The 12,249-nt window shown below is 39.5% G+C and overlaps 2 protein-coding genes across 2 annotated transcripts; both read left to right on the plus strand.

Annotated features, from left to right (window-relative positions):
• Nucleotides 1–6,192: 6,192 nt before the first annotated feature.
• On the plus strand, nucleotides 6,193–7,850 carry MELLADRAFT_114364 (uncharacterized protein; the record flags this gene model as incomplete). Its single annotated transcript, XM_007419259.1, has 8 exons — nucleotides 6,193–6,323; nucleotides 6,398–6,486; nucleotides 6,571–6,786; nucleotides 6,950–6,960; nucleotides 7,103–7,178; nucleotides 7,374–7,383; nucleotides 7,616–7,703; nucleotides 7,767–7,850. 8 exons carry the CDS (start codon nucleotides 6,193–6,195, stop codon nucleotides 7,848–7,850), a joined length of 705 nt encoding a protein of 234 aa, XP_007419321.1.
• A 537-nt stretch (nucleotides 7,851–8,387) lies between these two features.
• On the plus strand, nucleotides 8,388–9,656 carry MELLADRAFT_85583 (uncharacterized protein; the record flags this gene model as incomplete). Its single annotated transcript, XM_007419260.1, has 5 exons — nucleotides 8,388–8,456; nucleotides 8,522–8,941; nucleotides 9,012–9,149; nucleotides 9,210–9,322; nucleotides 9,383–9,656. 5 exons carry the CDS (start codon nucleotides 8,388–8,390, stop codon nucleotides 9,654–9,656), a joined length of 1,014 nt encoding a protein of 337 aa, XP_007419322.1.
• Nucleotides 9,657–12,249: the final 2,593 nt, after the last annotated feature.

Raw genomic sequence — 12,249 nt, forward strand, 5'->3', positions numbered from 1 at the left:
TTTATGTTTCCAGCACCGGGGACTCCCCATCTTTGCCCCACTGCGCTACTTTCTCAGTGCAGTGCAGTCCTCACAGCGCCAATTACTAGTGCAGTGCATTTTGCACCAAAAATGCGCTGGCGTCGGGGATTGGCGGGAGGGCCCACCTATTCTCTAGTGGGTATTGTTTCACATAGAAGAATGATGAAATCCACATGATTTGATATGTTGAATGTGGCGCCTACCACTGATCTGCTAGTGTAGTTGAAACTTGAAATCAAGACTCCTCAGAAGCTTGGGGTGACACACATCAAGAAAAATAGAATTTTTAAAACAAATACAAGAGTTCTGATTTGAGCAGTAAGAAAAATTTAATGTTGTAACAAATTGTTACAAATCACATATGTAACACGAGTGAAAGGAATCTCACATATCACAGATGATCATTAGCTATAACTTGTATTGCGTCACAGTGTATTAGATTCCTCATCCGACAATCAACATAACAACCTGGTTGATTGGTAGAACTCCCTCCATTCCATAACTGTGAACCCCGTGAGACAAGATCTTAACACAAATACAAGAGTTCTGATTCAAGTGATAGAGCGATGGATTCAGAATGAAATTAGAGCACTTGGCTTTAGAGTATCTGGCACCAATGCCCATCAAAGACAAATGACAGATTGAAAATTGACCAACCTCTGAATCAATGTCCAAGTGGCAAAGATACCACAGGACTGCACCGGAAAAATCATCTTGGGCCATTCTTTGTGAGGTACAGCCATAGTTCAGACACTGGTGAAGTTGAAGTCGAGTGTGATTTTGACTTGTGGTTTGAGTGTGTGGTTGTGGAGGAGTGAGGATAATGAGAGCGCTGTGATGCGCTGGCAGCCCGCTCTTATGGATACTCAGAGTGCTCTGGTGATTTTTTCTCAAAGGTTTTTCTTTTAAGATGGATCCATGTAAAGCTTTCATGCGGATTAAGCACATTAAGCTGAAAAACATTGAAAATGTTTTACAAAAAATGACTTATGATGTACAAATGTAGCACTCCAGAGCATCTGTGCGCTCTGGAACTATACAGTTGTTATCACCAAAGCTCTCTGACTGGTTTGGCCGGGGCTGGCCCCGGTCCGACTGGTCAGGGGGTTCCAATAACACCTAATTTCACCAAAACAATCAAAAATTTGGGGGTTTTCACCAATTTTGACCAAACTTTTGTATTTTTTGTGGGTTTTTATGCTATAAATCTGACTTAACTATGATGTTAAGTACATAGCTAGTTATGTAAAGCCATGAAATCTGCCTATATTAGGCTTGCATCAGGCTCAAATCAGCCCGCGGTCCGACTGGTTGGGGTCTTAGATCAATTTCTTTTTGCAAAAGTGGCTGTACAGGTTCATGAGTACCATTTCTTGGTTCCTCTACACCTGAACAGTCCAAAAATGGGCTTTTCAAGAAACATCATGGCATAGAAAATACCAAAGTACCGGGTCAACTGCCCCAATTGTTCTTGCAGGGAGCCAGTCAGAGGGCTTTGGTGATAACAACTGTACTCCAGCTTCTCAGCTATTCAAAAGGTACACTGTAAGACCGGCTTACATGTTATTTGATACAGGTGCCACAGATGATTGAAATATCTTTCAATTGGGAAGTGGAAGACTTGGGTATAGCTCATACGTCTGTGAGGATTCAGATTCATAGGATTGACAAGCTTACTTGATCAACGTCTCAGCAACAATATGCTTCAACAGTTCTTCAAAGATTTTATATGACAAAGGCTAAACCAGCAGTAACACCACGTTCACTGAATGCCAAATTAGTTAAATCTACTGAAGAGGAAGCTCAAAGTTTGCTAAAATTAGGGCCCGTTCGGCTGGTTTTCCAAAAATTCGTTACACAAAAACGATTTTTCAATCTGCCCCTTGTTCAAGGGGCGGATTGAAAAACTCGAAATTCGGCTTTTTCATTTACCGAACAGTCGACCAAATAGGTCAAAGAAAGATCGAAATGGAGGGGCAAATAAGGGCAAAAACACTTTTTGGTCTCAAAAACAGCCTCAGGGCTGTTTTTCAAACTTGAAGATTTTTTGATCAAAAACGGTTGTTGTTTTTGATCAAACGAAGTTACCAAACGCCTGTGTTTTTGATGAAAATCAAAAACTGTTTTGACCCAAAAACGGTTTTTGGCTTTGGTGGTGCTTTTGACCAAAAACCGTTTTTGGGTTCCAGCCGAACGGGCCCTTAAACTTCCCTATAGGAGTGTGGTGGGCTCTTTGATGTACTTGGCCCAATGTACTCGGCCTGACATGGCTCATGCAGTTGGAGTCATGTCCCAGCATTTGGAAAACCCTGGACAAATTCATTAGGATTCCGCCTGCACTTTCTTAGGTATCTTTGTCATACAATCAATGTGGCACGGTGTACTCTGGCAAGACTCCAACAGTGGTACCAGGACAACAAAGCTTTGAGTGACCATTTTCACACTGCAATGCTGACTGGGAGGGTGATGTCAACACGTGTCGTTCCACTACGGGGTATGTGTTTGTGCTAGCTGGTGGTCCCATCTTGTGGAGGGATTGTCTTCAGCCTATGGTTGCTTTGTCGTCAACAGAAGCTAGATACAGAGCTATTACGGAGGCTTGTCAGGAGTTGCTGTGGCTGAGGAACATGATTTCAAGGTTTGATTTTCGCAACAAAAATCCTACTGTGCTTCAGAGTGATAACAGGGGAGCTATTCACTTAATGTCAACATAAATCTTTCGTGCCCAAATCAAGCACACAGAGATTCATTATCATTGGATAAGAGAAGTGGTAAAAAGAGGAGATATTTTTGTCAAGCACTGTCCGACTCAATTGATGGTAGCAGATCTTTTAACTGAGGCTCTCCTAAAGAACAATTATCAACACTTAGAAAGGGTTTGGGGTTGAGGTTTTAAGGGTAATGCTCTTTGAGGGGGTGTGTTAAGATATTATCTTGGTAAAGTAGTCAAAGACCATTTCCCTTATGTGGTAATTGAAGAGGCTGTTAGTGGTGGTTGTAAGAGTCATGGATGTGGCATGTTTTATCAAAAACTGCTGAGTGAGTAAAATAGAGATGAACAAAGGGGTAATTTGGAATACGTGAAGCAAGGGGTATGGAGGAATCTTTTTGGGTCTTTCATTTCTTTTGTAATTTTCTTTCCCTCTCTTTCTTTTTTTTGTGTCAAAAAGAATCAGTGAGTTTTCCTCTAAAGTCATCAACATCTATTTTTCTCTCTTGTGTTGCTGATATCATCACTCTCATCTTAGTAACTGTTTATTTTACAATCTTTCCAAAAGTTTTGTCTTACATGTTCTCTTCACAAATTCTTTTGAGCTCGCAGGTAGATAGATCTTTTCAAACTTCTTTATCAAGATTCTGTTTCTCTAATAACTTTTATCAAATTTCTTTCATTATTGTTCTCTGATGTTGTTAGGTTAGTTCATCTTGTTCTTGACGTAGACTAGCGTTAAAGCTGTAGTCTCACTTGGAACCTGTGCCCTCAGGTGTGTGTCAAAAAGAATCATAACTGTTTATTTTACAATCTTTCTAAAAGTTTCTTCTTACGTGTGCTCTTCACAGATTCTTTTGAGCTCACAGGTTAGTTCATCTTGTTCTTGATGTAGACTAGCGTTAAAGCTGTAGTCTCACTCAGAACCTGTGCCCTCAGGTGTCCTTTCATACTATACGCATTTTCTAGCAGAAAAGTCTACTCAAGATTCTTCAGAATCTCACGATAAATTCTAAACTTCATCTCACAAAACTCCAGATATATCCAAAAGTCTTGCAAAAGATTATGAAGTCACCTGCGCTTACAGACCCGGCAACTGTCCAGAAGACCAGGCATTGGAGGCGGCTGCAATTTTGGGCAAAGGCAAAACTCAACTTTGTTGTTGCTCAATCAGCTAGATGAGAACATTGAGTCTGAAGCAGTCCAGATTGCAGCCATGTCTATATCTAGGCTCCTTGACCCAGGTAAGTTCTGTCTATGCTTTTATTATAACTGTGACTGAATTGGATTTAATCTACAGATGTCAAACACAATCAATCTTCATCATCTTTGCAAACCAATGTACCCAAAAGAACGTCTGTGAGCATGATTGAAAATCAAAAGCTTCACAACAAGGCTTTGGTTTGTCTTTGAAAAAAACACCACAGTCAATCTCAAAGACACCAGGGTAATGAGTGAGACCAGGTCAATGCTGTCAAGTTACAAGTGGCCATAGCTTCTACCAGCAAAGATGGGTGTCTTGATCCTAGTGCATGCTCAAAGATCATTGTGGTCCACATGAAAAGTCAAACAAACCTTTCTTCTGGTGCCAAACGTAGACATTGTTGGAACATCCATGTGAATTTAAACATGGCTGGATTACTGACCAGAACATTGCTCCTTGGATACAAAACCTTGCAAGGTCTTTTTGATGGTGGCATCATCAGCACTCAGAACCCAATTCAGTCAAGTAATTTTGTGACAATCATCAAAAATCATGTCAATCTTATCTGTATAATCACAATACATTGATTGAACAAATGCTGATGCTTTCATTGATCTTTAGGTTCTTTATTTGGGTTACACTCTGGTTTTTTACCAGCATGGAAGTGGGAAACACTGCTACCTCTTGAAAGGAGTTATCACACATTCCTGTCCACATTTTATTTTATGAGGCAGCTTTTCCGGTTGCCCTGTCAACTTGTCCACACAGCAGAGATGGTTGGACCTTTGCACTTGTGGATGCAACAGACATGGCTTAGGGCCCGTTCGGTACCGCACGATATACGTATATCGCTACATACTACACCAAAGTAATCATTCAAGTTAAACAAGAACACTCGAATCAAACAAAATAGACAAATTCAATTTAAATCCACATATTGATAACATATTGCTGCCTTTAGCAGAAGCAATCCATGTTTCGAGCAGCCGAAGTTTCGCACTCGGTAGAATTACATTCCATTGCCCAATATAAATATAAAAATCAAATTTCAGATAACAACTAACCCAGATAATACCTCCAAATGAACTAATTATCACTGCCAGGATTAAACACTGTCCTAATTGGTATAATGTGTTGCTTTTTGGGGATAATTAATTTTGGCCATATAAATGCTAAGCAATTAATGCAAAAGTGATCATTATTCCATTAGGGACAGTGTTTAATCCTGGCAGTGTATATGTCGCTACGACTCACACAGATGTCCTATCATTATGCTTTCATGAAATTTGAGAGCGCCTTATGCTGCTCAACATGCGCTCCACCCTAAATAAGCAGATCCATTACATCCCTCAATTAGATGATCAAGCGTGCCACCACTTCCGATGAACAAATCTAATCCAACCCAATTTTTCTTGAAAAGTTCAAACTTCTCTTTTGTTTTTTTGTAATGAAGACAATAGCTGCTCTCATACGAATATTTTTGATAACTACGAGTTTTCTTCTTGCCCTTCCGTAATGATACTCTTGAAAACAATAAACTTGACTACCTGATTTGTGATCCTCCAAGTTATTATGAGGTGTTTCCGAAAATTAATTACTTGACTATCTGGTGGCGAATTGCTGTTTGATCAAGTTTAATAATCAATTAATTCCAACTATGATGGTTCATCAGATATATTTGAAAATACTTATACGTCTAGCAACTTCCATGCTTAGTATCTATTTCACATGCAAATCCCACATACGCCAGCTGAGCGTCTTGTACCCCAAATTCCGACAAGGACACCGCGGAAATTTATGTACACTACGCGATGGTTCCCTTGCAAGAACAATGTGAATTGCAAATGCATCTGGCAGCGATAAGCTTTAAGTTCTGCGCACTGATCATATACCGAATGTACCCGGTCATTAATTATGGCATTCGCACAAGACGATTTACTTAACTCTACATGAAAAAAATCACACTCTACCCTTCGAAGATTACTTCACAAGTGACGTAGTGTCCCCTTTTTGTGTCTGGGGTATACATCAACATAAATATTGTGTTCACTCCTTGATTAAGACTTATTCATACATAATAATTCCTCCTGCATCCTTTTCAATGCCACCGCTTTCACAATTTAATTCCGGATTTGATCCAGAACCCAGTATACTGAAGCTAAACCATGCATTATACAATCAATTCCACAAAATTCTATATAACATCTCCAGATCAAACTCGAGTTATTACTCTACTATTATCTTTTTCAAAGACAAAATGCCCGAACTCACAATAGTGCTATTAGACCATTCTATGACTACATCATTAAGCCAACATAGCTTCAATAACAGTATCACTGCCAATTCTGATTATGCCCGGTTTCAATTGTTACCCTCAAGACTCAACCTGTAAGTAATGTATTGAAACTCATAAATCCGTACAGTCACAAATCTAATACCGGGTTCATTTAATACTCCACTAGACGTATGTTACCGAACCCGGGTGCTACGAATCTGCTTGCCGCGCACAGAGCAATCCACGATGTAGCGCTGGATTCGTTAAACAATAACAGTACGTTTATTCCTAAAATGTCTCTAAAAAATTTTAATCAAAACTATATAACTAAGCCAATTTGTTTCTTTGTTACTGGCTTAGGCGGCTGTATCAGCGTGATTAGTTATGACAGTCGGGCCCAAATTGTAAATTCATGCATTCCTCAAGTCATCATTAGCATTGCTGTGAACAATTGTGACTCAGCTGTGAAATCTCAAAGCCAAGACCGTAGAATTTGGATGCCATTAGAAGTAGCTCATTACTACATCAGCATCGAATTACAGCGACACGGCGTACCCCATGTGCATTGGATACTCAGTAGTTCCTCACAACACACTATAATGTTATTTTGACGGCTTTCTAATTAGCTATGAAATACATTAGCTACTCGCGCAACACTTTCTGTTCTTCTTTTCCAGACCCATAATGTTATTCTGAAATATGTATGTTATAAATGAAGTTGATGTGTTGTGCATCACAGCTGCAATCAAAGTCAGTCATGAATTCTGCCATTGATGCCAAAATATTAAAAGAGCATTCTAGCTTTGCTTTGTGCACGATGATACACTTCCTAAACAGCTGAAGATTAAGCTAACTGAACTTGAGTACTATACCTCGAAACTGTTAATCTTAGGCCTTAAGGGTGACGGTTTACAGTGAAGGCATTAGGGTTAGGGCTGAAGATATTTCACAAGACACACCCGCTAGGAGTAAGCACCCCTCCTTACAAGCCCCACTTCTCGTTTTCAGTAGTTCGAAACTTTGCACAAATATACTCACCACGACGCTTGCGTCATTCTCCATCTCGCGACATCCGACAACTCAACATTCAAAGCCAAATCACCTCCTTCTTTCCGAGATCCCGGAAAATATCAATTGACATTACGACGAATCCTAACCTTCAGGTATAGCTGCGTAAGTATAATCGAAATTACCCGCACTCAGTATTCTTCAACACTCACCACTTTATTTGTTTTAATTTAAGACCATTTGTGCATTGTCCAAAATCAAAACTGTAGACATCGTTACTGACACCAAACTATGCATGATCACTCAACAATTATTCGCCTTCGCTTAGCAGCAAATACAATCTACCCACGAGAAAGACTCATTCAATCTGAGTTTCCCGAATTTCTTTTCAACACAGTTCAAGAAAGAATTACCAGACCATCGAGGACATATATCTGTTTCAATACAACGATCTCAATCCTAAATATGCATATAATCATACAAATGTAAGTCAATTAAGCATCGAGTAATTATCCAAACACTAACATTTACAAAATGAAATTTGAAAGTTAGATTCATCGGCATTTGCAATTTTAATAAGAACCTCCACCGATTCGAAATATATTCACCATCATCCACATCTACCAAATTAGGTATATATATATACATTTAATAAGCGACAGTGAAGCTGATGTCACCATTCATTGATCTTATTATCACCCAAAGACACGACTTCAGGGCGATCCCGCGTTGATCTTACAACTACATCATTGCATTAGAAACGAGAGGTTAATCATCCGAGCCACATTCAGCAAATCATTATAGGATATCATTAGTTATGCACTAAATTCATCATCACGCTCAACTCTGGAATTCACTCAAAAGCACCTGAAAGAACTACTATATATAAGTGCACGGTACAAACAATAATAACGATTGTTTCAGCTCCCCACGAACAACTACTATTATTCAATCATTCAATCTAATTGACCATCTGCAAACGTCAAGTCAATTTGCAAAATTATTTATAGTACAACGATTACTTCCACATACTCTTCGCAGTTATTTATATTGAAGGTAACGTGCAGTAATGTTGCTTTCTGCTTTCTATAGTAATTATTAACAGATCTTGGTTTTTATTTATTAAGTTAATTCAGAGCAAGTGGTTTCCTTGGTACTATTAATCTTGGATGGCTGATCCCGCCGAATCGACGACTCACGGTTTATACCTAACTGGAAACTTCAAAATTGAGAAAAAGGTACTTCAAAAGCCTCAATGGGACTAATTCCTTCTACTAACATTGAACTCATCTGCTTAAACCAGATTTCGCCAGAAAATGGGTGGCGAGCAGAGTACAGAACTTACGTTACCTCTATTAGCGGTGGTGGTGCTCATCGCGACCGCCTAATGAGCTACGAAATTGAGCTCCGAGGATTCAGCCAGGCTCAATTTAAGCTCGAGGCGGGCAACATCTATTTCCTTAGGGGATGTTTCTTTCCCACCAACACAGATGAGACTAACAAAGACGTACTATATTTTGAAGCCTCCGATAGAGTATTAATTAGTCCCTCCCAAAGCTTTAGCGGTAGCTTAATCAACTCAATTGCTGTTACCGGAGTTGGGATCGTTACTGCTATTGAGAGTTTCCGCGAGCCTATTACTAATGGCTGCCTACCTAATCCAGCGGATGGAGAGAAAATGGTCACCATTGTCACAGTCTTACATTCGGATTATCACCCAATTGTAAGAACATCCATTTTATTATTTCAATCCATGGCTGATACTTGCTCATTTGTAGGCAAAAAAACCCAAGCAATTCACCGTTCAATATCGCATTCCACCCACTCGTAATTTAGCTGGAACTCCAAAAATTTTGCAAGTTGGGCGCGAGTACCAGTTTCATGGTTTTTTGAAAGATTTTGACGAAAAGACTTTTGTCTACATAGTAATTGTAAGTTATTTCCGTATTTATGCAATTGTACGAGAGACTCCGCTGACTCAATGCATGCAGGCGAGCAAAGTTTCACCGACTACGGGAGGCAAGGAATACGATGTCGGAGTCAAGTCTAATGGATCAGCGAAAGAAGATGTAAAACCTCTGTTGTCACAAAACAAACCTGTAAAGTAAGTTGCTTCCAACTTTTGAACCTAAATATTATATACTAATAGACACCCCTTAACCAGATTCCAACCACGAGCTTTGAATGCACAATTCAAATCGCCAGTTATAAATACTGATTCTGAAACAACTCCGAACCTTCGATTCCCGCCGTCGGATTTCGGCCCTTCTTCTTTCTCGCCTGCGTCTACCCAACCTGGGGCTGGGCCTTCAGAGAGCTCTCCGGACACGGGTAACTCATCCACAGTTCCGACTCCGCCCACGAAGAAACGAAGTCGTGTTGCTCCAAAGCGCGGAAACAAGAAGGGAAAAACTCTTGATTTGACTTCAGCAGAATAATTTACCTATATTCGATCTTGAGGGTAAGCACTTCCATCGTTAGTGAGTATCTCTACTACTATTATACTAATATCAACCATGTGTACCGTTATAGATTAAAAAACCAGCAGTATGAATTGTGAATTCTTCAATTCAAGTCATTGTTCTTTTTCCACGCATCACCAAATTATTTTAAAACATATATTAAGCTCTTTTACGAATTATGATGTTATTGTTTCATGCACTTTTGAAAATACTAAAATTGTTATGCAATTGCTTTTTGAATTTCAACTGCTTACAAAATGACATTAAGAGACGTTGTACTATCTTTTTAGATCTTTTAGTAATTCATATACAACTTGATGCATTATTAACTAATCACCATCTATGTCCTCGATGTAGTGAGCAAATAAATAACAATTTTGAGCATACAAATCGAGTATTGGAGGACAACTAGACTAACCTATATTGATGTTTGGGTAATAAGGGCAGTACTTATTTCCTATCCTGTGACTAAGATTTGCGAAACAATACTTATATATGCCCTAGCAATGTTTCGACTTTATTATTGAGGAACTAAATCGCATAATTTGTCAACAGTTGTATTCATACACTGAAGACCAAATTAATTGTCAAATCATTAAGCTCAGTCCAAATTCAAGTGGCTCAAAAATAAGTTAAGAAACATCAAGACTCGATCCACACATCAAATTCTGCGAGCAATTATTATTGTACAAGGCAATGTAACGCAGAAATCTTCTGCCCAATATTGTTAAATTTACTTAACCAAATAAGTGAGATCTCATTTAGGGAGGTAATTTCGGTAACTTCGCACGGACGTGACATTGCTTAAGAAATATTTTGTCCCCAGTTTGATAATTAGGTGACTCTACGATACTCACAATCAAGTCTTAAAAGACTACAACAAATCATTGATTAAAGCAATATGTGTATCAACCATGAAGTTGAATTACGTCATTGTGCTGGAATATTAGTAAAAAGGTGAGCTTTCAGTATTTGAATCTCAGCTCAAATAATTCTCTGTCAAAACCCAAACGAGAAACTTCACTTAAAGTAGTTCATAGCAACAGTATCACCTCTAAGGCCAACCTGCTAGAGTGATCCGTTATCTCGAAACGTTTGGATATTCAGTTCGCAAGTATTTAGTAATACGAATTACCACAAATCAACTGTCAACATTATATACGTTGATTTATCATAGTAACCAACCCTTTGGAACGAAACATTAAAGGTAAGAAGTAAATTACTAAATTAACTCGCACTGTTCCGCTTATGGAATTAATTCTGAACTGTATAGCATGTAGAAGGGATTGCTAATTTTCCAATTTCTTCTGCTCGGAATCCAAAGTTGTATCATGCCCAATTACCGTCCTCGAAGGGGACTCGCAATTCAATCCGAACCGTTGGGTAGCGAAATTAACCTCCGCACACGCTTCAGTAACGAAATCCCGCACAACATAGGTCGCGCAACAGACCGGTGTTCTGGATGTGGCGCACTGAGATGGGTTATTGAAAGAACATTCAGAGATCGGAATCTGTTAAGCTCAACTTACGGGAATTGCTGTCAGCATGGCCAGGTCGAAGTCCCAATGCGGTACTTTGCGGACGATGTCGAGCAGGAAATTCCACCATTTTACTATGTGTTACTGACAGCGCAGGATCCAGGTTAGTAATGTATCTAAATTTAGTCCTATACTGCAGAATCCTAATTCAAAAGTTAGTTTCAGTACAATTTAGATCTGATATACAAAAATAGGATCCCGGTATCCCCACCACCCCCCCCTAGTAACCCCACCACCCCCCTCCCATTCACAGCTAGTGAAAGGCTTAGTGCCTGGTGACACATGTCGTGACAGTGCCAGATTGAACCACGCTCCCATCTTTGTAATTTTTGAAGTTCACCCAAAAAGCTTCAGCTCTATCCAACTTTTTCCCAGCTCCATATCATCCAACTCCACAGCTCACAACTTCAAAACTCTTGTCATCATCTAACAACACACCACACCTCAAAAATGGATTTTGGCGAAGTTATATACCCATCCTTACAAGAAGCTGAAGATGCACTGCGGAACTATGCCAAAGGATCAGGCTACTGGTTGAAAATCACCCGCACCTGTTCTGATAAACATAAGAGACAAAAGAAACGAGTCTTTGCCTGTTCTCATGGCGGAACACCTCAGCAAGTCGTCAGTGCAGTTCGATCCACCTCAACTCAACTTCTGGGATGCAATTGGTCTGCTACAATTCGACGTGTGGAAATCACTCATCAGTGGAAGATTGAATTTAAAAATGATCAGCACAACAATCATGAACCTTCTACAAACCTTGCTGAGATACCAGCTTCACGTAAACTTGCACCAGAACAGCACAACTTTGTTATTAACCTTGCAAATGCAGGTGTTCCTCCACGACTCATTCTACGCACCTTGAAGGCATCCGATCCCACTAACTTGTCAACCAGCCAGGACATCTACAACATGATCAAGAAACAAAAACTTTTGGATCTCAATGGACGCACTCCACTTGAAGCTTTGATAGACAACCTCAAGGCAAATGATGTGTTCCATACCTATGAACTGGATTCTAATCACCG

Source organism: Melampsora larici-populina, assembly GCF_000204055.1.
Source record: "Melampsora larici-populina 98AG31 unplaced genomic scaffold MELLAscaffold_151, whole genome shotgun sequence".
Classification (NCBI taxonomy): Eukaryota; Fungi; Basidiomycota; class Pucciniomycetes; order Pucciniales; family Melampsoraceae; genus Melampsora; species Melampsora laricis-populina.